Raw genomic sequence first — 25,720 nt, 5'->3', positions numbered from 1 at the left:
TAGACGGTCAAGTATTCGGGATTGCTCATTTGGCAGGTCTGAGCAGGTCTGAGACGCTGTCAAAATATTATAAACATCCTCCAGCAGTGAAGAATGGACAACATGGGCCGACTCCGTGTTTTGGAATTATACAGTGGAATAGGCGGGATGCATTATGCTTTAAAGGGTACGTCATTTTGTTTAAACCCGGAGCGATAATTGAAACACATGACTGACACAGGATCAGTTGCAAAGGCTCTGTCTGTCAAGTTATTGACACGCTGGTAAAGTTTGAGTCTCTGTTGTATGATTCCCACAGGTGTCACTGTTCCCTTGCTGTACTATATATTGTTCTTTATAAACAAAAAATAAAACAGATTCACTGGAGTTGTGTAGACTAGCTAAAACTCTCAGTAAATTTAGTTAATATTAATTTGCGTTTCTTTCAGAGAGCTCAGTTCCATCTGAAGTTGTGGCTGCTGTGGATGTCAATACAACAGCCAATGAAATCTACAAACACAACTTCCCCAGTACCCCACTCTTGCCCAAAACGATCGAGGTCAGTCCTTGCCCACTTGAATCTTATTTGATTATGTAAATGATTAACGTTAGGCACATTTTGTTTGGACGCATACATATAATACGAAGTGGCTCCCATAAGAAGTTTTGTATGAATCAGTCTCGTCTTTATGCAATTGAATACAGGCAAACAATTTGCATAATTAGTACTTGATTACAAGTAAGATTATTACCACTGACTTGCATTTCTCGCATAGATTTATGTCACTGTAATCACTGTATTATGTCCGCTTGTGCAATCAAAATCTTATTTAATTGATTTATTGCACTCATAACTAAACATCTCTTTTGTAACATCCTTAAAATGACGTTTTTGTAAGTCCTACCAGCACATAGTCTCATGACTGGGCTTTTAAAAGCAATAGGAGGTAAAAGTGTAACTGAGTGGTTTTTGTGGTGGTTAAAGGTTCTGTGCTTTGTCAGCATGGTAATAATGTACCCGCCACTGGCCTCAATTCAGAAGAATATACAACAATGGATGTAGATTTTAAAAAGTGATAATGAATATGGATTAACTAATGTTTTAAGTTCAAGACTTAAAGCATAAATAACTATAAAGCATGTTTTTTCCTTTATATCAACATTTATATCACTATATGTGGGTTATAGGATATGCTATGTTTTTAAATAAACAAGGTAGAGCAGTTTTTGTAATTTTATTTGTTTTATCTTAATAATTTGTTTAATGCTATCTCTTTTGGTTTTGTGTATAAGGGAATGACGTTACATGATTTTGACAAGCTGAACTTTGACATGATTTTGATGAGTCCACCGTGTCAACCATTCACCAGGTGATCTGCGTTTTTCTCTTGGTTCATTGAAGAAATAAATCACACAAAATTGAAATTCTGATTGTATTTTCTCATGCGTATGTTGTTTCAAATTCTATGCCTTTCTTTCTTTTGTGGAACACAACAGGAGAAATCTTGAGTAATGTGATGGTCGTTCTTTTCAATGCAATTACAGTAAATGGAGACTGGATCTTTCAAGCTTAGAAAGGGATCATAAAAGCATCATAGATGTAACATGACAGCTTGTGCACTTTATTCCTAGTTTTCTGAAGTCAAATGATAGCTTTTTGTGAGAAACAGACTGAAGTTTAAGCCTCTTATGGTGCTTTTTCATGAATCTTAAAGATTGTTCGCCTCAGTTCCCATATATTCTGATTGCATCGAAAAGAGCGACTGGTACAACTCTTTAAAATTGTTCCAGTTGTGTCCAACTATTCTTTCATCATATTAACATATCCACCTTTTTCCTAACAAGCCAACTGTGTTTTAGATTATGGGAGGCATTTCCGGTTTGTTTGGAGAAGTTCCACTCAAAAAGACTGAAACAATAATTTAGAATCATAAGGCTGCGCTACAAATAATCCTTATCTGTCGTGCTGTAAAATGTCCTTCATATTCTATTTTCCGACGTCATGAGAATAATCTAATGCTTGGTATTTTAATGTGACAAGAAAGTCTGTCTATGGCAAGAGCTCTTTTCAGTCGCTGCATTCTTTAACTCTTGATCATTTTCTTGTTTTCCCTTTGTATTCCGCTGTAACAGTATGAAAAAAGACAACATATAGTCCGTGTTTGTAGACTGCTATCTAGATTTTTTATATATCCCATGAATAATTCAGTGGAATGCACTGAGAATCTCTTGTTTTTCTCCCCAAATCCTCACGCCTCTTTCAAGGTTTGTTTTCACATGGATGCTTTAAATTGTCTCCCTTTTCACTTCTAATCCCTATAGAGTGCCGAAGTTATGACGTCACTTTGTAGGCAAAAACGCGGAAGTGAGTTAGCATTTTAGCACTTCCGGTTCCCTCGCCCTAAAGTCTATGGGTTTTTGAATGGGTTTTTGCTAAATCGCCTGAAATAAGGTCTGTGGTTAACAAAGCGTCTAAATATTTTCACGTTTTGATCTATGACATAAAACACACCAGTTATAACCTGCTTGTGGTTTTTTAAACTTTATTGTGTCTGCTTGTGGTTTTTTTAAACTTTGTATAGGCTTCAAAATGTATACATTTTAGATTAACTTGTAAAGTTTATCTTGATAGACAAAACGTGTAAGGGTCACAACTCTTTGTTGAACACAGATCTTATTTTTTGCGATTTTCCAAAAGTCTATGGGGAAAATGCATAGCTTTTCGATCGAGGGAACCCATGCCCCGCTAACTTCCGAGTTGTCCTACAAAGTGACGTCATAACTTCGGCACTCTATAGCAGTGTTTACTGGAATGTTTCTAAAGCAGATAAGTACTATATTTATTGTCTGTCAAAATGGCGGAAATCCAGTTAATTAACATTTTTATTAAGGCAATGCATGTTGCATAATACATACATGCATGTATTACTACATTGATATTTAACATATTGTTGTGGAAATAATCAAGCTTATTCATGCTCTGTTTTTGTAATTTAATGGAAGTCACTCCCATGATTTGTGCAAAGCGTTGGAAAAAGGTGTATACTGTAAAAAAAGTTTAGGGTCAATAAGGCTTTTTATTATTTGTTTTTGTTTTTTGAAAGAAAGAAATGAATACTTTATTCAGAGACACTGAAGACTGGAGTAATGATGCTGATTGATGATTGATAATCACAGGAGTAAATTACATTTTAAAACAGAAATGGTTATTTCAATTACAATAATATTTCACAATATTACTGTTTATACTGCATTTTTGAAAAAAAAAATGCAGCCTTGGTGACTGTAAGACATTTTACCAATCCTAAACTTTTGAACGGTTGTGTATTACTGCTCTATACTGTATGTCTGTAATGTGAAAAAGGTTGCTAAATTGGTTGACTAAAGCGAATGTGTGTTTCTCAATAGGATTGGTTTGCAGGGAGATGTTGCTGACCCCAGAACAAAGAGCTTCCTTTATATCCTGGACCTTCTGCCAAGGTCAGACTGATCAATCTGAACTTTTTTGAAGGCCTGCTACAGACTGTGCCATTTCAGCAATCCTATAAGATCATTACAAATCACACTGTACGACATGGATCAAATAAACTTGGGGACGACATGTATGTAGACTGTACAAGGGCCTGAAATTAACACCCGACCATAGGCCAAATGTGGGTGAATTTTGCAATTGGCGGGTAACACTGTCAATCTACCTGTCACATTGGCAGTAGCCGATGAGAATTGAGTGATTCATTAGTTTTTTTTGCAACTGTTGTTTTTTTACATTTCAACGAAGTCCGCCATTTCGTTGGACTTTAGATAAAATGTGGCGGCACATTACTGGGGTAAAGAGGCCAGCTGAAACAAACAACCAACAAAAAGATGAGGATGAGTCAAAGAAAAGTAAAAGAAGACGTTTTAATACAAAGTGGACAATTGGCGACAATGGCAAGGTTCGTGAGTGGCTGATTTATGACAGCAGTACAGAACAAATGTACTGCAGTTATTGTCGTGTGTATGGTCAAATCCTTTTGTAATCGGGACTAAACACAAGCAATTAAGGACCACGAGTCATCAAAAAGCCACCTAAACACGATAATTTGCAAACTATCAAAGACTGCGCTTCCGGAGGAGACCGAAAACCTTTTTTTGTAGACTCAGATTAACTGCAGTCATTATATGACTGTCTGTGACATGGGAAATCAATGAATAAAAAGATTTTTAAAAATGTATATTCTAAGAGTTATTATTACTTATATTGATTTCGTTAATAACTTGACACCACTTGTGTATTCTTACAAGTTAAAGAACAATATTGTGGAATTCCTGTTTTTCACATTTATGAGGCAAAAAAGAAAAACTGGCTGGTAAAAAGTCACTGTGGCCGAAAATGTTAACTTCAGGCCCTGGACTGTACGATGATGACACCTATTGAATAATAGGCTATGACCCAAGCTTGTATAGAAGAATAAAAACGTTATCAGTATGCGCTAGTGGTAATTGTGCACTTAGACAATTGTGGTTTTTATGCGTGTTAAACAAAAGAGGAGAAAATGAACGCAGTCAATGCTAGGGTAGAGACGCCAACTTGGCATGACAGTTTTGTAAGAGGATCTTGAGGTAAGTAGTTTTAAGTTTTAGCGCCATGTCGCATTGATCAATACGCCATTTCATGTTGCATTTTTATTGGCTAGTCAGTAGGCGTACAGTATGTCGTAGCAGGAAACACTGTGAGATGATCATGCTACATTTCTGGCACTGTCAGAAAAGTATCGCATGCTAACCTTGGTCACAAGACCGTGACAACCGCCATCTTTCAACGTCTCTCACTGTATGACGTAGGACAATCGTTTAGTCGCAACGAACACAGAAATCGGCACAATTGGTCATCTTTCATATGGGACAGCCCAAAATCGCACAATGGGTACCGTGCATAAGTCACTGAAACGGTTCTCTGATATTGATTTCCAAATTTGAGTTTCTCTCTCTATCTCTCTCTCTCCCTCTCAAAATACTTCTTCCTATGAACAAAGCCACATTTCCTGGCAACGTTCATTCTATGGTATTTTTGCACATCTCACGTTATGAATTCACGTCTAATAAAGGAATAAAGAATTGCTTCCGCTCACTCCCTCTCCATTTGCCCTTTCTCAAGTCTTTTGTGTTATTCCCGAACTCAGCCAAGGTGTTTTTTTCCCAGAGTGTGTTTGTGAAAGAATGTGCCTCTCTTTATCCCTGCAGGCTCAGCGAGCGGCCGCGATTCATTCTGCTGGAGAATGTGAAGGGCTTTGAGACTTCTGCTGCAAGGTAACCAGGGCGGCACGGGGGCTTTGAGATCACCATGGTTATGTGGCTATGAGCCAATGGGGTCATGGGTTTCCCCTCTGTGTTACTGTCACCATGTATTGTGTTAATAAGAATCTTATACAGTAGTTGTCTGCGCATTAAACTGAGATGGATGAAAGTATTTAATATTGAAAAAGTATACACTTTGCCTTAAAGTGGTCTTATTAATGTTTTATAGTGTCTAAATATATATTGTTAGTTCTGTTTTTTTTAATTGACAGAGATGCTTTGCTTAAGACACTGAGAGAGTGTGACTACATCTTTCAGGAGTATCTGATCTCACCAACATCTGTGAGTATGTCTCATCCTTTGACATCCTTGAAAAAGAGCTGTTAATGTCTCTTAAAAACCTCAGAAAGTTTATGCCGGTCTTGTTTCTGTGGTGTTTTTTATGGTCACAGCTTGGGATACCAAACTCTAGGCTCAGATACTTCCTCATTGCAAAGAGACCACCGGGATCCTTCGCATTCCCAACATCAGCAGAGGTACTTTTCTGGTTAGACCTATTCTAACTAAGATGCCACAATACAGTTACTATTAAATACTAAAGCGTTCTATCTACTGGCAGATTCTAGAGGGTTTGCCCATGTCTGAATCCCTGGACAGTCTCGCTGTTCCACACGATCACCCTACACCTTCTGAATCTGAGAGAGAAAAGACTGGGGCGATCATTTTTAAGCTGGAGACTGAACAAGAGTTAGAAAAGAAGAGGAATCAGGACAAACAGGAGACTGTCCAGAGGCTGCAGGACTTTCTGCAGAAGGAAGAGGACATAGACCAGTATCTGCTGCCTCCCAAAACCCTGCTCAGATACGCTCTACTGATGGATATAGTTCAGCCCAGCAGCAGGAGATCAGTTTGCTTTACTAAAGGGTGTGTGTATTATATTTTATTATAATTAAATTATAATTATTATAATTACAATAAATATAAATATAAAAATGATAATGAATGATAAACTAATTAAAATATATGTTTATATAAGAAAAAAACATACACGCATGAATATATTTTCCTCATTATAATTGCATTTTTTTATATATTAAAAGTATCATAATAAATTGTTATATATGTGCAAGTGTTGTGTGTGTATATATATATATATATATACATACATACACTGTACATAATATATACATTGTGTGTGTGTGTGTGTGTGTATATATATACTGTATATACATATACATGGTTAACTTTATATTTTATTTTCTCATTAATGTTTTATATTTTAATTATATTTATATATTTATTATAAAAATGTACTGTAGTAGAATTCAGGTTCAGTGTTGTAAGGATGGAAGAAGACAAGGGTCGGTGTGACTGGGTCTTGTACACTTTATTTAGAAAACAAAACAAGGGAAAGAAAGATGCGCGAGGCGCTGCTTCACCATTGGTAAACTATAGCACTCGTCAGGGAAAATAAACACTCCTTTAGCAGGGAAACAACTCAGTCCATTTGTGTACAAGATCCCAGTCCTTCTCTCTCTCTCGAATCCCCAAATCCCCATCATTTTGCACTTGACCTACTTTCTTACCGCTCGGCTCCGCCCCCGTTCCTCCGCTGCAGACCTCGCTAAACCACGCCCCCCTCACTACATGTACATTGCATTTTTATTATACATATATATATATATATATATATATATATATATATATATATATTTTTTTTTTCATCAATATTATTGATTTTTTATATAAAAGTATCATATATTCTAGATATAGTGTGTGTATATATATATATATATATATATATATATATATAAACACACACCAAAATATGACAATTTAATTAGTTTTTCTTCCTCATTATAACCTTTTATAATGTGAAAAAAACATTTAAAAAAATGCAGAATATTGTTTTCCTCATTATATTTGCATTTTTAATATTAAAAGTATCATTATATGTGTATGTGTGTGTGTATATATATATATATATATATATATATATATATATATACATGTATATATAATGTATATAACTTATGATTCTCTCTGTGTAGTTATGGTCACTATGTGGAGGGCACGGGCTCCGTCCTGCAGTGCTGTGTGGATGTGGAGCTGGAGAGTGTGTTTAAGAGCCTGGAGCTGCTTTCTGAAGAGGACAAACTGAAGCAGCTTCTCCAGTTAAAGCTGAGATACTTCACACCCAGAGAGATCGCCAACCTCATGGGCTTTCCTGCAGATTTCAGTAAGACAGCGGCATCACACACATTCACCAACACAGCACTGAAGAAAAACACACAAATTAACAGAAATCTTCTTAATAAATCTGAAATCTACCTAATATTATGTGCATGGACATTGTTTTATGGTGTTATATTTCAGACCATAAGCTTTAAAGTCCAGTATGACATTCCACTGGAGTGTGAAAAGGTTAATGAATAGCTTTCCATTATTTATTTTTGGCTTCCATTTAGATAATTAACTGTTTCAGGATTCATAATTTGTTTTTTGCAAGAATGCTTTACAGACAAAGCAAAGGTGAAGACAGGGAGAAAAAGAAGATTAGAGAGATTTCTGCCCCTCTGTACAATTTTAAAACACTTTCACTCACATTTTCTGAGAACTCAGACCCACTGATTCATACTGTTAATGAACAGTAAGAAACTGCAATGTGAAAATGTAATATTGTCGTTCAATTACATGTATTTTGTGTTTCAGCATTTCCAAAGCAAATTTCCATCAAGCAGCAGTACCGTGTGCTGGGGAACAGCCTGAACGTCCATGTGGTTTCACATCTTATACGTCTCATGGTCTCATAATAAAACATTGGGAAATTAGATGTTATACATAGAATCATACATTTTTCTGTAAAGTTGTATATTGTTGAATAAAATTATTTTTTTATACAGTGCATTTGTTTTGTTATTACTGCCTTCTCTCATTTGAACACACAATACAAACCAGTTAGGCTATATCATTTTATTGGTTATATCAGTTTTAATGCTGCCGGTTATTTACTGCGAAGCTATTCACATTCAGAGAGAAAATTAGCCCTAAGCTGCAGGTTCACAGCTTTAACTTTAGTTACTGATCTCCAAAACACATGTGACAGCCCCTGACACTCACACAATAAAGTCAAATTACCTCCATGCAGCTGAGTTATATGCCCTCTAGACACTTACATATTCTTTATAAATGATTTTGGGAAATGCAGTGGTGTTAGGACTCTTCAGGGCCAAAGTGCATCTCTGGCTGGTTGGGCTTTAGGCAGATCTTGGTGTGAAGGTTCAGTACAGTGTCTGATGAGTGTCCTGGGACGAGCTCTCTCAGCATGGCTTGGACACTGAGCTTCTCCTGGCCCTTCATCTTTCTCATCTTCCTCTCTGGACTGCAGTGTGACGGTGGCGGTCAACCCCACAACAGACAGAAACGGGACATCAGCAGTGACCAGTAAGTTTTAAAAATTGTTTTAATTAATTAGTTGTTGCTTGAAAGATGCTGGGAAACATTGTCTTGTTTGAGACAACCTAAAATTTGAATTATTAATTTGAATGTGAGTTAGATATTAAATGAGGACGTGCCTTCCGAAGTAACTTGGTAATTGATTTGCAGGCCTCGTATGATATCAGAGAACGGTCACCTCACGTTCTCTGCCGGCTACAACAAAGACATTCGCTTCACAACCTCAGGGACGGGAAGTTTGAAGGTGGGAGCAGAGGACCTCGTTCAGCAGATAAACCAGGTGAGTTTGACTGAAACATCAGATGTTGTCTGTTTGAGGACAATTATGGCTAATAATAGAGGAGCTAATAATTGCAAGATACAAGTGAATATTTCTGTTGGTCAAGCATGTTGTGATGCTATATTGATGTCAGTATCACTAACATAATCTGAAATTAGGTTTTGATAAAAATTAAAAACATCCCAGAATGCCTATGAAAATTAATTGATTTGTATTGCTTATTTTGTTTTGTTTCGGTTTGTTTTGTTTAGTTGTTGGTGTTTAAATTTAATAGTTTTGTTTTTGTGCTGCATTTTTTTGTTTCATTTGGTTTAAATGTTTTTTGTTTTATTTTTACTTGTATTTTGTTTTGTTTCATTGTCTTTTTGTGTGTATTTCTGTTTGCTTTGGTTTGGTTGTTTTGATTTTTTGTTTTACATGTGTGTTTTTTATTTTGTTGTATTTTACTTTGTTTGATTTTGTTTTGTTTTATTTTTGTTTAAATTTAATGGTGTTTGTTGTCTTGCTTGTTTCGTTTTGTTTTTCCATTTTTTGTTGTTGTTTTTTACTTGTTTTGTTTTGGTACATTTTTGTTTCATTTTGTTTTAATGTTTTTATTTTTTATTTTTACTAGTGTTTTGTGTCGTTATCTTGTGTGCATTTTGTTTTTGTTTAATTTTTTGTTTATGTTTAATTGTTTTTATTATGTTGCTTTGTTCTGTTTCATTTTGTTTTAATGTTTTTAGTTTTGACTTGTATTTAGTTTCATTGTTTGTTTTTTTGTATGCGTGTGCATTTTGTTTAGTTTCATTTCGTTTAATTCCATTTACATTACATTTTCTTTATTCTAGTCTGCACAGATCAATCATTTTGTGTTTGCTTTTGAAGCATTTTGCACCTGGGAAAAGTTGTAATAAAGCTTAATCAAGTGCAACTCTGTTCCAGATCAAAATTAACAAAGATGACATCAATACCATAAAGAACAGCGGTCCTTCTCAGGAAGTGACAAACCAGCTCAATCAGCTCAACACCAGAGTGACTACACTTGAGTCAAAAGTTCAGACAATAGAACAGGTATTGCTGTAATCATCAAATTCTCTCGAGGCTTATTGCTTATGCGATTACAAGCCTTCCATTTCCGCCTTTACGATTTCATTTCAGTTTTATGATATTCTGCATTTCATAGACAGTACAGCGGAAGACATGCAGCAGCAATCCATGTCAGAACACAGGAACCTGCTTGAACTTGTTGGATGCCTTTCACTGTCTCTGTCCTGATAACTGGCAGGTCAGTCACTCGGATAGGCGTCTGTGCTCTGTCCTGTTCATATGTGATTCTGACTGACACTTGGATCATTGTCTCTTCAGGGTCCCACATGTGCTGTGGATGTGAATGAGTGTCAGGTGTTAGCAGGAACTCCACTTGGCTGTCAGAATGGGGCCACGTGTTTGAATACACCCGGATCTTACACGTAATCCTCCGTTGTATGTCTTGTTTGGGTTTTTTAGTGTTTTATGAGATTTATATGTCAATATTTTTCTTTTCTTTTGTTTATCAGTTGCTCCTGTAGTCCAGAATGGTACGGTCCACACTGTACATCTCGCTATGATGACTGTGCAGGCGGAAGTCAGGATCTGTGTGTTCACGGCTTGTGCATTGATTCAGACAGAGTCAATCCCAATGAGGTGATTGGAAATTATGTGTAATTATTCATTTTCAGTACTCTTGAGTTCATTTTTGGACAGAGAAACACAATGGCTCACCCCAAAATGAATGAATTCTGTCATCATGTACTCCCCCTCATGTCGTGCCCCTTTAAGAGTTTATCATAAAAAGACTGTCCTGAGGGTGGTCCATACAACTTGTGCGCTGTATTCCAAGTCTCATAAAGTCATACAATAGTTTTGTGTGATGTATGTGGCAAAATTTAAGGCAGTGACAGTTTAACAGGATGATCATGTTACCCTTTTCCAATTCCCAGTCTCCAAAAATGTCAAAGAGCACCATAAAATGAGTTTATTTGACTATTATAATAGCTTTAATTGGAGGAATAGACTAAAACTTCAGTCTGTTCTTCACAAAAAAGTTATCATACGAGCTACTATTCAACATTTTTGGTCGGTAAGATTTTATCAATGTTTTTGAAAGAAGTCTGTTATGCTCACCAAGGATGCATTTATTTGATAAAAAAAATACAGTAGAAACAGTAATATTGTGAAATATTATTACAATTTAAAATATCTGTTTTCTTTTTTAATATATTTTAAATGTAATTTATTTCTGTAATTGCAAAGCTGAATTTTTATCATCATTACTAACATGATCCTTCAGAAATCATTCTAATATTCTGATTTTGTGCTCAAGAAACATTTCTTAATATTATCAATATTATAATATTGATATAAAAAAAAGTTGTCCCGCTTAATGTTTTTTTGAAACTATGATAAAAAAAAAAAATGCCAGGATACTTTGATTTCATTATTAGTTCAAAAGAACAACATTTTTTGGAAATGTATGATAATAAGTATTATTATATAAGTACATTATGATAATAATAAAAACTTACTGACTCCAAACATAGTGTCATGTATATGACTTAGGAATCCTGCACACAAGTTTGTTGTTGTTTTTTAGCATTTTGGTCACCATTCACTTTCATTATACGTATGCTAAAGAGCAGTGTGAACATTCTCCTTAATATCTCCTTCTACATAACGAAGTCATATGGCTTTGGAATAACGTGCATGTCTTTTTCTCCTCTTTTCAGCCCAAGTATAAGTGTATCTGTGATGCTGGTTGGATGTCTCCACCCGGGGTGTCCGCATGCACAGCTGATATTGATGAGTGCAGTCTCCAGAACAAGCCCTGCTCCACAAACCCCCCTGTGCAGTGCTTTAACACTCTGGGCTCGTTCTACTGCGGCGCCTGCCCTGCAGGTTAGACCACTCAGCCCAGCTGAGCCACATCACATATGATTATTACAATGATGTCAATATCCATGATGTCAATTACTTTTTTTAGATAGTTTATGTAAAAGATTATGAACGCATTTACATTTGAAGGCATTTGGCTGACTAGCAGATTTTTATCAAGAACATCTTTTCATTGAGTTTTGTGCTTTCCTCAGGATGGCAGGGTAATGGTTACAGCTGCCAGGATGTCGATGAATGTGCCACAAACAATGGAGGCTGTTCTACTTCCCCCTTGGTGCCCTGTCTCAACACCATGGGCTCCTTCCACTGTGGACAGTGTCCTCCAGGTTTAGCTCACATCCTCATTCTCATGCAATTTAAAATAAGACCTGTTGTCTAAAAAGAATAGTTCATCCAAAAATTCATATTCTTGCACTACTACTGTTCAAATGTTTGGTGTCTGAAAGGCTCTTCTGCTGATCAAGGCTGGATTTATTTGATAAAAAATACAGTAATAACAGAAAATTAAGAAATATTTTTACAATTTAAAATAACTTTTTTTTATTTTAATATCCACCTTATTCTGCTTCAAACAATGGGCGCCGCCATGACGACGACTCCGGTTGCCTACTTCCGGCTCGTACTGTATTAGCAGTGAGAGAATGAGTTCAGGCTCTACATGTGCTGTTGTTGGTTGTTTTAACAATTCAAAGAAGATAAAACAACTTTTTAGAAACTGGGTGCTTTGAGCATAAGATAAAAAGGAGAGAATGCCTATGTCCGGTTCGTATCAGCTACATTCAATACCAGAGAGTAAACGTGTTTGGTTAGCTGCGCTAAAACTGAAGCATCCAATGAAAAAGGTGTAATACGTTACCAGTAGGGATGGGCATTTCAAGCAAAAATAATATTCGAAGATCGCTGGGTATTATGCAATTAATATTCGAGAATCGCACCCCTCCATCTTCACATCACGCACACATGCATGTAAAGGCTAGAGGCTACACACCAGAGCACGTGAGCAAAGCGGAGCAGTGTGACGCTAAAATATAAGTAAAAAAAAAAAAAACTAAACATACGTCTTATATTTAAGTTTCACAATATAATGTTTTTTTAAAATTATTTCATCAATGTTGATTATATGAAAAGGGAACCGCATAAGATGAGTCAGATATGATCATAAGATGCCCAATATCGGAAAACATTTGGAATGGCTCAGACATGATTTTGACCACTTATCAAGTTTTGTTTTGTAGAAAGCCTTTCTTTAAAGTGAATTTCGTTTAGTATAAATTGTATCTTCATTTTTATCAATGTTTTATCAACAAATTGCCTGGAATAATAAATAAGAAGCACAAATAGTAGATACAGGACACGGAGGCGCGGGCGCGTGAACTGGAGCGCGTCTTATTAATCAACGAAACTCAGCGTATAAATTACTTGCCTCACATACATGATAAGTATATCTATAGAAAGCTTGAAATTAGTACTTTTAAACAAAATAATTAAAAACGAGGAGAAATGGGCTGCTCTCTGCTTATGTATGGTTAATTCGTATGAAGTGTGCATTTCTCTCTATAGGCGCGTTCACTAGGCTACTGCGAAGATGGCGAGTCAGCATCATCAAATTTATCTTTGCAGTCGACACTTACAGAAAAACACTAGTTATTAATAAACAATTCAAATGTTTAATGCATAATCATTACTTTTGCCGTTTTTTTTTGTGGCAAGCTTATGCGTGCGTTTAGATGCAGAATAGGCAATATATTACGAAAAGGCTCATTATGGTTTAGCATTCTCTCCCATATAGTATACATAACTTCCAAGTTCCAACCCAACTTCAGTCGTGCACGGGCAGGGCCAGCCCTACTTATTTCACATATTTTCTAACCAGCACATCACTGCGGGTGTTCTGAGCAAGCGGCGCTTAATCTTAATAAGAACCGGAAAAGGACAACCGGCTTCCGGTTCAAACCCGCTATGAATCATGGGTAAATCCGCTAACCAGGAAAAAGGTGTATATTCTAAAATGTAATTTATTATTGTGATTCAAAGCTGAATTTTCAGCATCATTTCTCCAGTCTTCAGTGTCACATGATCCTACAGAAATCATTCTAATATGCTGATTTGCTACCGAAGAAACATTTCTGCAGGGCTCTCAAGTCTCACGCATATGGGCGTGAGACACTTCCCTCCGTTTTTCACTTCCCGAAGTTTTCCGCAGGCAAACGGAGGCGTGAGACACACGCATTTCAACCCGGTCACACGCTCACACGCCACACCTTGTATTTCTCACGCTGAGGAGAAGGGAACTTGTCCCGCCATACAATTAATGGACGAGGCGCAGGCAAACGGATGGAAGTTTTCTGCCGAGTTCATAGCATCTGTCTCGAGTTATACAGAGTTAAATGCTAGCTACCAGCCAATCAGAAATTAGAATTAGTTGTTTCCGGGTAAATTATGTGTTCCCGCTGCAAGCACGTTCGTTACAAGACAACACGCGCACACACGGAGTGGAAGTTGAAGAGCACGATCTGATGAATGCGGTTTGCGGACATCTTCATTTTTTTTTATTTTTTTTTAGCATTTTGATTTTACGATTCCTGGACGATATCTCTTGCCTGTGATCAAAGACAGTGAGAGCTGATGTTGAGGAGTATAGCCAAATTCGTGCTAAATTATTTTTGATGCATTCAAAAACTCTCCAACTGCTTTTAAAGGGGTCATCGGATGCAAAATACACTTTTATATGGTATTTGCAAATAAATGTGTCTTTGCAGTGTGTGGACACAATCACCATGCAATGAAAAAAATCCATTCACTTTTTTTTAATCCCAAAAAGCCAAAAAGTTGTTGCTCATTATCATTCTATCATCTGTTATCATCATTAACAGAGCTGTTTTTGAAGAGGTAAAAAGGGTGTTGTTTTACACAACCATTGAGAAATTTTAACCAAAGTATGTTACAAACTTTACATGAAGACCCAAAAGAATCATACCAACTTGTGGAAAATGGGCATCCGATGACCCCTGTAAAGGTGACCGGTTTGGGTCTTGACATACAGGGCAAGTTGTTATGACACAATGTTATGTACATTGAGCACTGATGTTCAGTTGACTTGTTTGGGGTCAAATTTATTTTTATTTTTCAATAAATTTGTATTTTTTAAATATAACTATTTATTTTATTTGGATGAATTTGTCTTTTTATCAGATTTAACAATTGTTATAATTTCCATTTGTGCTGGTCAATTATGAACAATAGGAAAAATTGAACTGCTAGCAAAAATTTAAGCGAATTTGGTTGGGTCGAGGGACCGCTGCTGCAAATATTTGGGTGGCTCCTCCCCTAAATCTCACTCTAAACTTTTGATAAAACTTGAGAGCCCTGTTTCTTATTTTTTATCAATGTTAAAACAAGACTGAATTTTATTTCTTGTATAGTCACTTTTGATCAATTTAATGGACACACACACAAAAAAGCTCAATTTCTTACCCCAAACTTTTGAATGGTGTTTTGTTGTTTGAAACCCATATCTGTGGAACACAAAAGGTGCTTTTTTGTTTAGTTTTTTTGAGAACTGGGCGTTACTCTTAAACAAATTTCACCATAAAAGTAGTCTTGTGCACTTTATTTGTCTTCTGAAGCCATATAATGGCTTTATGTGAGAAATGTGCTGAAATTTAAATTGTTTTTGGTGAAGTATGCATTTAATAACTCAAACTTTTGAGGTTGTTCTATTGGTCTTGTCTTTTTTTAATATTAACTTTTGCTTCATAATTCATAATTTCCCACTAGAGATGGCTGGGAAAATGAAACCTGCCTATTTTTAGTACATCTCATATGTTTGTTGTTCCTCTGTCCTGCTTAGAGCACAGGCTGGCTTGTAAAATCCCGCTGAATCATGTTTTTTGCTCACTGTAGTATGTTTCAAATAAGAGACAGATGCTTGTGTGAGCTGAAATTTCATTATATTCCCTCGGGGAGAGATGGAGATGGAGATGGAGAGCTAGAGGTGGAGAGATGCATTTACTGGGTTCATTGAGGACAGTACTGTCTGCTAGTCCTGCTAATAGATTCAGCTTTACAAGTCTCAATTGACTGCTAGATTGCAGAGAAAGACCAGACCACACTGAAATGATCGAGCTAAAATAGCTATTAAATGTAAGATGAGACTGCTGACCCCATGTATGTGTGTCCTCAGGCTATGAGGGAGACGGGAAGACTTGCACTCAAGCCAACATCTGCTCCACCAACAATGGAGGATGTTATCCACTGGCCACCTGTGCTTCCACTCCAGGTACACATGCATACAAACACAAATTCACTACTTTACTGTAGTTATCCTTTACAGCAGCGCATGACCAGTAGCATTTATGTCATACAGGAGCAATAAAAAGGGTGTTAAACTTTGTGTTGCAATGTCACCTCCTGGTATAAAAGACATTATTGCTATCTTTGTCCGTTTTTACTGGTTTTATTTTTGTTTTAGTCAATATCTTGTCATATTCATTGATTTTAGTCAACTTTACTCTGACTAAAATGGCTTTTAATTTTAGTAGATAACATTGTTTGTTGACGAAAAAGTGCAAAATTAGGTTACACTTTATTTTGAGTCCACTTTAGACATTCTAGTAACTATAAGTAGCTTTGCTATAAGTTACTCTCATTACTTGCAAAGTTACTTATAAACAGTAAAATGTCTAAAGGGGAATATTGAAATAAAGTGTTAATTTAAAATAAAACCATTGTCATTTAACTTTATTATTTTGAAATTTTAATCAATCACAGAATCAAATCATAAAATACAAAACATAAAAATAAACTAGTTACTAACTAAATTAAAACTTTTTTTAACATCAATATTTATCAAAAACAACATTATCATGACCCCTAAAACTTTATCAGGTTCACTATTTTAATAGAATTATGAATTCTTTGTTTTAGAGTTTATTCATTGTTCACGTTTTAGTGAATTATGTATTCATCACGACATCACATATACTAGTACATTACGTTCAATATCACTGTGCGTCATTTTGTGCAATTTGACAAATTTTAATACTACATTTGTTGTACATCTCATATTATATTGTTTGAAATTATCATATTCTTTCTATTTTTTCTTCTTCAAAAACATATGTTGTCAATATGTGTGTGTAATATATTGCAATGTTTTCTCTTAATATTCTCGTCAACCATATATTTGATTTAAAATAGTTAAATTATGGTCAGGATGCACATTTGTTTAGTCTCATCTTCTCTATCATTGGCAAAATCAATCTTTCCACATATTGATGCAAAATAAAATCTGATTTGCATCATAAATGGGTTCATTTTTGGTCTCCTTCCAGGAAGTATTATCCCATCATGCACCTGTCCTCCTGGTTATGTGGGTAATGGTTATGGACCTACGGGTTGTACTCAGATCAGCGACATTTGTGGCACTAGTAATCCTTGTGTAAATGGCCAGTGCGAGGTTAGTGCATATCTCTAGCAATCTCATATAACTTCCCAGAATGCAGCAGCCGTCATGTTTTTTTTGTCTCGATCTCCCAAGAATACAGCCAGTGGCTACATCTGTCGCTGTGACCCGGGCTGGGCGGGTCAGAATTGCGATCAGAACGTGAACGAGTGCTCTAGCAATCCCTGCCAAAACGGAGGAACCTGCACTGATGGCATCAACGGCTACACCTGTACCTGCACCTCCCAATGGACGGGCCCGCAGTGCCAAACTCCACAACAAGGTGTGTTTGTTACACAAGTGAGTAAGTATGTGATGGTGTAGGTTTTTTCATATGGTGACATCATGACCTTTTATGTGCATCAGAGTGTGGAGGAGTTTTGGAAAGTCCAGCTGGCACTTTCAGTTACCCTACAAATCCTGGAACGGGTGATTATGATCACCAGGTCAGCTGTGCATGGGTCATCAGAACCGACCCTAGTAAGGTTAGTGAAGTTATCAGTGAACTTTTTCAAAACCTGGGCTACTTGGTTTTGTGCTTGTGGTCAGTATTCTGTTGTTCTTCCCAGATTCTGCGGATTACCTTCCCGTTCTTCGACATTGAGAACAGCGCCTCCTGCAGCTTCGATTTCCTGCAGGTCCACGATGGCGAGACTGCCTCCGCTTACATGATTGGGAAATACTGCGGCACTGCCGCCCCAGCCGAACTCTTCAGCTCTCATAATTCTCTGTACTTCTGGTTCCGCTCCGATCATTCAGTCAGTAGAGGCGGCTTCACCGTCGCCTGGCAATCCCAGGCACCAGGTAAACAAAGAATGCCCTTAAAGAGGCCATATCTTTTACAAAGTCTTGATTTTGTTTTTAGGGTATACTAGAATAGTTTTCATGCTTGAAAGTTCCAAAAAAAACATTATTTTTCACATATTTGACATTGTTACAGCACTTCTCTTCCCAGTCTGACAGTAACACTCAGGGTTGCGTTTACCAAAAGCATCGTTAGCCGGTTGACCAATCGCAACACATTGATCCAGCCGACCAATCAGAGCACACTTCTCTGTTCGGAAGGAGGGGGGACAGAAACTAAATAGGGATGATTGGATGGCTGGACCAGTGTGTTGTAATTGGTAAACCGGTTTAAGTATAATAATTGAGAGTTTCAACACACTACCAATGCAACTCAACCAGGCCTCACCCTTTTTTTGCGTTTGGAATTATTTAAATGAGGAATATTGCGACGAGTTCCTTTCTGGAAAATAACTCAAGACTACAATCAAGGCGTTTCAGGGAGTTCAGAAACAGTGCGCACTGATGTGAAGAGTAGTTCCTTTTGAAGTGGACTTGTGCTTTGTAACTTTGCAGACTTGAGAATGTAAAAAACATAATAGGTCCTTGAAAATTTGCGATATTTTTGCTATTGCAAAAACTGATTTTGCGATTGCAACTGATTTTTGCGGGTCAGTCAACAGTCAGTAATGTAACAATTGAATGAAGCACAGCTCAGACAGAAGTCACTTTCAAACCAAGAAGCTTTCTGCTGGTCAACATGGTGAATCTACGTTTTCAACTAGATCCCATTGTGAAATATGCACCGGGAAATCTTTCGTCTTTATGCAAAATCCCGAAATCCAATCACATGGTTTTAAAATGACTTGGTCCAAACAATGGTAAACATTGATGCAAATGATTTCCAACCTCGGGATAGTAGCAAATATTTTCATTAGCATGAATTGGATCTCATTCCACTACTTCTTTGTTTTTTTTTCCTCCAGTGTGCGGTGGGGAGTTGACCAATACATATGGTGACATCAAGTCACCCGGTTACCCAGGTAACTATCCGCCTAACCGGGACTGTTATTGGACGGTGAATGTGAACCCTGGTCTGCTCATCACATTCGCTTTTGGCACCCTCAGTCTGGAGCACCATGATAACTGTAACTTTGACTACCTGGAGGTACGCAAAGCTTGATGCATCCTGGAACTACATGAAAATTTGAACACTTTTCTGTGCGTATTTGTTAAAATTCTTCAGTTTCCTGCTTTATTTTATAGATCAGAGATGGACTGCTTCCAGAGGACACAGTTCTGGGAAAATACTGCAGTACAGCGTCGCCACCACCTCTACAGACGACGGGACCATCTGCCTGGATCCACTTTCACTCTGATTTCAGCATCAGTGATCGGGGATTTCATATTACATACACTACCTCACCATGTAAGTACAGTAAAGTCCATTCCATCAAAACACAAGACAGGGTGATTGTCAGACATTTTACGCAGGATAATACTCCTGTATGCTACATTTATAAGTTTGGATTTGGCAAAGCTGGCAAAATATATGAATTTTCAGCATCATAACCCCAGTCTTCAGTGTCACATGATCCGTCAGAAATCCTTCTAATATGATGATTTGATGCTCAAGAAACATTTCTTATTATTGTCAATGTTGAAAACAGTTGTGCTGCTTAATATTTTTGTGAAAACGTGATGCATTTTTTTCAGGATTCTTCGATGATTAGAAAGTTCAAAAGAACAGCATTAATTTGAAATGGAAATATTTGGTAACATTATCAATGTCTTTACTCTTGCTGCATTTAATGTGTCCTTGTTGAATTAAAAGTATGGATCCCAAATTTTTTAACGGGACCCACAGTTTAATTTTCTTTGTTTGCATTTACTTCTTACACAATGTAAATGGTGTGTTGTATTTGTAATGCATTAGCAGTAATTCCAGTAACTGAGTTATGGCTCATTTTAACAGATCCATCAGTAGAATACTGTCCTTTTAAATGCTCATAAAGTAGTTTATTGGAGTTATATAGATATTTAAAAGTCAGGAGACATGTTGTAAACTCAGAGTGGAACATGATCCTAGGTCCAATGCTAGGTTCAAATGGGCAAAGCCAACTGTCTTGCAATATTGGGACAAATTCCTTGAGTGTAATGCAATGTACTCTGTGTGCCATCAGCTGACCCAGGCTGTGGAGGCGTCTTTACAGACACAGAAGGCATCATCATCTCTCCCAACTGGCCTAATAACTATGCTCACAATAGGCAGTGCATTTATATCATCAGACAGCCACGCAGTGAATTGGTGGCGCTCAACTTCACCCACATGGACCTGGAGAATCATAGTGGCTGTCTTTTTGATTTTGTGGAGGTATGATCCGTGTAATTAATGTGGATGAGAGGAACAGTAAGTAGCATTTTGATCTTATCATGTCGCCTTATCTATCAAATCTCTCAGGTTCGAGACGGGACGGGTGAAACCGGCCCACTCATTGGGAAGTACTGTGGAAGTACCCTGCCAGCACCAATATTGTCCACCACTAATGGACTCTGGATCCGTTTCAAGTCTGATAGCTCTGTGTCCCGTGCTGGTTTCAGGGCCATGTATGAAATTGGTGAGACAATGAAACGTCCTTTTTATGTAAAGCATATGACACCCACTGAATCCCAAATGTAATTTTTCTGAAATGTTAAGGAAAAGAGTAAAAACAGTATGGCCAGAAACATACTCTATGCAAGCAAACTCAAACATGAATCCAAGCATGCAGTCCCATATTACATTTATAATGTTTGCCATTAAAGTTAGTAACAAATCTTTTCTCACGTATTGTGACGTACATTTGAGTGTAACATTAGCGGAAAAAAAAAACTAACTTTGTTCTATTATTCAGTTATTGATTGGATTTCGAGATGTGCACGTTGCACTCAAAACTGGAAACAGATGAACGAAATTTGAAGTGCAAATTTGTTTTGGAAAAATCCTGCATACGTCGAAGTCTGTCGTTTTCACTGGAAGGTCCTGTTTTGACATTTTTTTTAAATAAATGAACATATACTGTATTAAGCACGGATTAATTGTTCACAATAAGATCAATAACATGCATTAAGCTAAACGGATGCTTCACCATTTTGGCATGCTAATGTCTTCAAAATAGTATTGAGAAATTCAACACTGAGAATGTAATGCGCACTTGCATTACGCTAAGAATTCTGTTATGCAATGACATGTAATTGAAACATTTTACATGGTTACGAAATTTGGTTACACTTGTTATGTTACATGTAGTTACTATAATTATAACTATAAATAATGCATAATTACATGCAACTAACCCTAAACCAAACCCTAATTCTAACCATAGCCTTATAGTAAGTATTACTCAGTACTTAAATGTAAAATTACACTCTAACAAGGACACCTTAAAATAAAGTGTAACCCACTGTCTATGTTAAAGTGTCATTTGTATTGAGTAAAAATTAACTACATATATTTACTATAGGGTTAGGATTAAGATTTGGTTTAAGTTAGTTGCATGTAATTATGCTCAATTTATAGTAACTACATGTAACGTGTTACAAGGACACTGTGTAAAATAAATTTTGCTTGTGCAGGGCATGTTTTGGACCTATTTGTATCCTCTCATATACATAAGTCTGTTGATGATAAGAATTATCTTTCATTTTTCTCAATGTGTGCGATTCGGTTGACGGAGCAATGTATGCTGCAAAGAAAACACACTTCCTGGCAGTTTACCTTACTTACGGTGTCCTGTCTAGTCTAAGATTAAACACTAAATTGGATTTGAAATGTTAAAGTCAATGAATATGCTTCTGCTTTAGCTTTAACTGTCATGAATATTAAAATTTTTGTATGATAAATAATGTACCCCGTCCAGTATTGGCATGATCTCAGAGTTGAACTGTTTTTGCTAGCTTGCGGAGGAACGCTCTCTGGTACCGGTCAGATCCGCACTCCCATGTACCCTGACTCATACCCCCACAACAAAGTGTGTGAGTGGGTCATTAACCAACCCGAGGGCTTTGTGGTCACTCTCAACTTCCTCACCTTTGACGTCGAGGGAAGCAGCACATGCGCCTTCGATTATGTGGAGGTATAATGTTAGCGTTGTGCTAATCCTATTCAGTCAAAATACAGATTTCAGTGTGCATTTCTTCTGAAACTTCACTTTCTGCTCGTTCAGGTGAGAGATGGTCCCAGCGCTAGCTCCCCTCTGATTGGTCGATATTGTGGAATTAACATGCCTCCCATGCTGGAGTCCACCCAGAAGTCCATGTTCATCCAATTCAAAACCGATTCATCTGTCTCCAACCATGGTTTCACTGCTGAGTTTGCGTCCGCAGAGCAAGGTAAACTATAGTTTTGTTCTTTTGAATAAATATTGCATATTAAATATATTGTATATACTACCTAATGAGTAACCTATCTAGACTAAGCAGGCATGTTCTCAAAATTCACCATTAACAATGTGGTGGCGATGTTTACAGTATTACTGGATGCCTGTATATTTTACTCCTTTACCGTATATTTTAAGTGACATGATATTAATATATCAGGTGGAACAATAGAAAGCCAAACAATGAATCAGAGTTAATCGTAAATGGCCTGTCCATAAAACATTGAAAATATTCATATACCTCTACAGTATAGATGGTGCACAGGGTCATACACAAAAAGACTATCAGGGTAACACAGATTACACAAAAAAATGGAATACCGGTAGTTGCAAAAATGCAATAATTTGCATAAATATGCAAATTATATGGTGGTAAATAACTTTGATTAGTATTTTATAGTAAAATTACATATAATGCAATTTTAAATTTTTCACTGTATATGCTAATGTAACTTGCAGTTAACAGGTTTTTATTGTACCATTGTTACAGTATTTTATGTTTTACGGTATAGGCAATATTATGCTGCCTTCTGAAATGCTTTTTTGGCATGTATCCTTTGCATAGGAGGCAATCCTAGAAGTCAAAAATGTTATCCACAATGGCAGATGTCTCTATTATAAATATGCTTATATTTCGTTCAATAGTGAAAAGCGGTTCAATCTAATTGAAAAAGTTGACTTTCATTGTGCTTGCTTGTATTTAGCTGTTAGATTAGCAACATGCTAATCAACTGTGAGTTGAGTTTCCTGTGTTTTATGCTTATGTTTGGCAAACCAAAATGTTGTGGGTATTATTCCCATAAAAAAATGTAGGGGAACTATTTCAAAAATAATTGATCATTTTTACAGGTTGTGGAGAGACTCTCACTGAACCGACGGGTTCATTCACCAGCCCAGGTCATCCCACGGACTACCCTCACGGAGCCAATTGTACCTGGTACATCTCCGTTCCACCCGGCAACATCATCCGTCTTTCATTCACAACCTTCAATCTGGAGTATCACACTAACTGTGCATATGACTATGTGGATGTGTATGATAATGGCACAGCGCTGACTGGCACTCTTCTAGGCAGGTCAGAATCCAAAAAACTTGACGTTTCAGGACACTGAATTAAAGATGTGTAAATCAATATGCTGTAAAATGTTGGTTATTTTGTGCTCAGGTTCTGTGGGCGGTCAGTTCCTCCATCTCTAACCAGCACTGATAGTCTGATGACCGTCCTGCTGGTCTCTGACTCCAGTCTGTCTGCGGAAGGCTTTTCTGCCGACTATGTCTCCATCAATGCGAGCACAGGTATAATTTTATTGCAGTAACTGGATTTGAAAATCCATGAAAGTACAGGCCTCATTGGGAAGCTTGGGTTTAGATGGCCTTTTTTTAAGTCAAGTCAAGTGAGCTTTATTGTGATTCTGCTGCATGTAGAGACTAAAGCCTCGTTCAGACTATCAGTCCAAATCAGATTTTTGTGCATATGCAATTGGAATCCGATCATATTAAGCAAGTCTGAATGGCAAAAAAATCACATGAAATGGCATTTTTATTCATCTTTTTTTTGGCGAATGTCTATCAGTGCAACACCATTTCCTTATAAACTAATGTAGATATTCCAGAAAACTAAAAAGCGCCACGGGATGCACAAAACCGATCAGAACAGTTGCGATACACAGTCAATAATTTAAATCCGATTCCAATTGGATACACAAATAATCAAAATTTGGACTGACAGTGTGAACATGGCTTAATTGTTGCACTTCACAGGACCACAGTGTTACATATATTTAATATTTTATTGTAATATCATATGCTACATATTTATAATATTTTCTTTTATTGTCATTAAATCTATGTTTTTGCCCATGCAGATTGCAGTGAGGTGTTTAGGTCACCCACCGGGGAGTTCAGCTCACCCAACTACCCTGACAATTACCCCACCAGTCGGGAGTGTGTCTATAGAATCATTGTGGAAGTCAACATGCAGATCATGCTTAACATCACAGACTTCGAGCTAGAGGGATTCAGTTCCTGCGGTTTTGACTATTTAGAGATAAGGCGAGGGACTCTTCCAGTGTCTTGGGTCAATGATTTGGTCACTTTATGGTTTTAAAACACTTTTCTTTCTTTTACAGAGATGGAGGCTATGAAACATCCCCCCTGATTGGTCATTATTGTGGAACAAATGGTCCACCCATAATAGTATCCCATAGCAACAGGCTGTGGCTAAAATTCCGATCCGACCATTCACTTACCTATCGGGGGTTTAAAGCCCACTGGGATGGCACACAGACAGGTAATTATTTATTTGTAATAATGTATAATATTGAATATTTATAATGCAATATTTTTTTGTAATGTTAGTACTTTAACTTAAGTTAGTGCCAAAACATTTATAATTTTTGTTTAAAGTTTTTAATCTACTATTTTAATTTTATTTCAGCTTTATTTCAATAAAGAAAACGATTTTTGATAGTTTTAGTATTTTTGTTTCATGCTTTTGTTATTTTTATATTTCTTTTTGGCTTTTTTTTTTCATTTAGAATATTTAATATTTAATAATATTTATAATATAATAAGATCCGTCTGTACATGAAAAATGCAAAGCAAAAAAATTTAAGTTTTTAGTACATTGGTGTCGTGTAAACATTAAGATAACAATAACAACACTGTTCCAAAAGTATAATTAATGATATTCTTGAAGTTAAAAAATAAATAAATCTGAATATCTTTAAAATATTTAATGGAATAAACCTTGCAGACCCAGCACATATTTCTTCCTCATATCAAGCGCTAATATCAACCTGATTACCAGGTACACACAATTTTCTATCCCGGCGGACTGATTAAAAACCCAGAAATCGCATAGCATTTCGATTGGAACATAAGGTTTGCGTTCCAGTTTTATGTTTAATATGCTCCAGATGTTCAGTGGACTATATTATGCCATCTCTGTTATAGGTTGTGGTGGAACATTGACCACAAGCGTCGGAGGTTTCACCTCCCCCAACTACCCCCTGCCCTATCACGCCAACGCTGAATGCTACTGGCACATCAAAACCAGTGCTGGAAGCAGGGTCGTGCTCGGCTTTGGAGACTTTCACCTGGAGAACTCTATCAACTGCTTCTATGACTACTTGGCGGTTAGAGAACAATGAATTAGACAATATACTACAC

The 25,720-nt window shown here is 36.8% G+C and overlaps 2 protein-coding genes across 2 annotated transcripts in view; both read left to right on the top strand.

Moving 5' to 3' along the window:
* On the top strand, positions 1 to 8,160 carry trdmt1 (tRNA aspartic acid methyltransferase 1). The gene is made up of 10 exons (XM_077245139.1): positions 1 to 166; positions 429 to 538; positions 1,273 to 1,349; positions 3,388 to 3,459; positions 5,203 to 5,268; positions 5,529 to 5,598; positions 5,709 to 5,792; positions 5,876 to 6,180; positions 7,308 to 7,495; positions 7,969 to 8,160. Exons 1-10 carry the CDS (start codon positions 94 to 96, stop codon positions 8,067 to 8,069), a joined length of 1,146 nt encoding a protein of 381 aa, XP_077101254.1. The 5' UTR covers positions 1 to 93; the 3' UTR covers positions 8,070 to 8,160.
* Positions 8,161 to 8,528: 368 nt separating this feature from the next.
* Positions 8,529 to 25,720, top strand: part of cubn (cubilin (intrinsic factor-cobalamin receptor)) — a 40,909-nt gene continuing 23,717 nt past the window's right edge. Inside the window, exons 1-24 of the mRNA XM_077245135.1 lie at positions 8,529 to 8,700; positions 8,863 to 8,992; positions 9,917 to 10,045; positions 10,158 to 10,259; positions 10,340 to 10,443; positions 10,531 to 10,657; positions 11,740 to 11,908; positions 12,100 to 12,231; positions 16,089 to 16,184; positions 17,239 to 17,363; positions 17,445 to 17,631; positions 17,715 to 17,833; positions 17,918 to 18,152; positions 19,118 to 19,299; positions 19,398 to 19,560; positions 20,315 to 20,505; positions 20,593 to 20,749; positions 22,068 to 22,246; positions 22,337 to 22,502; positions 23,399 to 23,624; positions 23,715 to 23,845; positions 24,415 to 24,601; positions 24,679 to 24,839; positions 25,505 to 25,686. Coding sequence (XP_077101250.1) covers positions 8,582 to 8,700; positions 8,863 to 8,992; positions 9,917 to 10,045; positions 10,158 to 10,259; positions 10,340 to 10,443; positions 10,531 to 10,657; positions 11,740 to 11,908; positions 12,100 to 12,231; positions 16,089 to 16,184; positions 17,239 to 17,363; positions 17,445 to 17,631; positions 17,715 to 17,833; positions 17,918 to 18,152; positions 19,118 to 19,299; positions 19,398 to 19,560; positions 20,315 to 20,505; positions 20,593 to 20,749; positions 22,068 to 22,246; positions 22,337 to 22,502; positions 23,399 to 23,624; positions 23,715 to 23,845; positions 24,415 to 24,601; positions 24,679 to 24,839; positions 25,505 to 25,686 — 3,699 coding nt within the window. The 5' untranslated portion in view covers positions 8,529 to 8,581. The remainder of the gene's footprint in view (positions 8,701 to 8,862; positions 8,993 to 9,916; positions 10,046 to 10,157; positions 10,260 to 10,339; positions 10,444 to 10,530; positions 10,658 to 11,739; positions 11,909 to 12,099; positions 12,232 to 16,088; positions 16,185 to 17,238; positions 17,364 to 17,444; positions 17,632 to 17,714; positions 17,834 to 17,917; positions 18,153 to 19,117; positions 19,300 to 19,397; positions 19,561 to 20,314; positions 20,506 to 20,592; positions 20,750 to 22,067; positions 22,247 to 22,336; positions 22,503 to 23,398; positions 23,625 to 23,714; positions 23,846 to 24,414; positions 24,602 to 24,678; positions 24,840 to 25,504; positions 25,687 to 25,720) is intronic.

The sequence above is a fragment of the Siphateles boraxobius genome, unplaced genomic scaffold (assembly GCF_051911475.1).
Source record: "Siphateles boraxobius isolate OS27281-9 unplaced genomic scaffold, OSU_SipBor_1 26, whole genome shotgun sequence".
NCBI lineage: Eukaryota > Metazoa > Chordata > Actinopteri > Cypriniformes > Leuciscidae > Siphateles > Siphateles boraxobius.
Note: the sequence above shows the minus strand (reverse complement) of the source record. Positions and strands in the feature narration are given on the sequence as shown.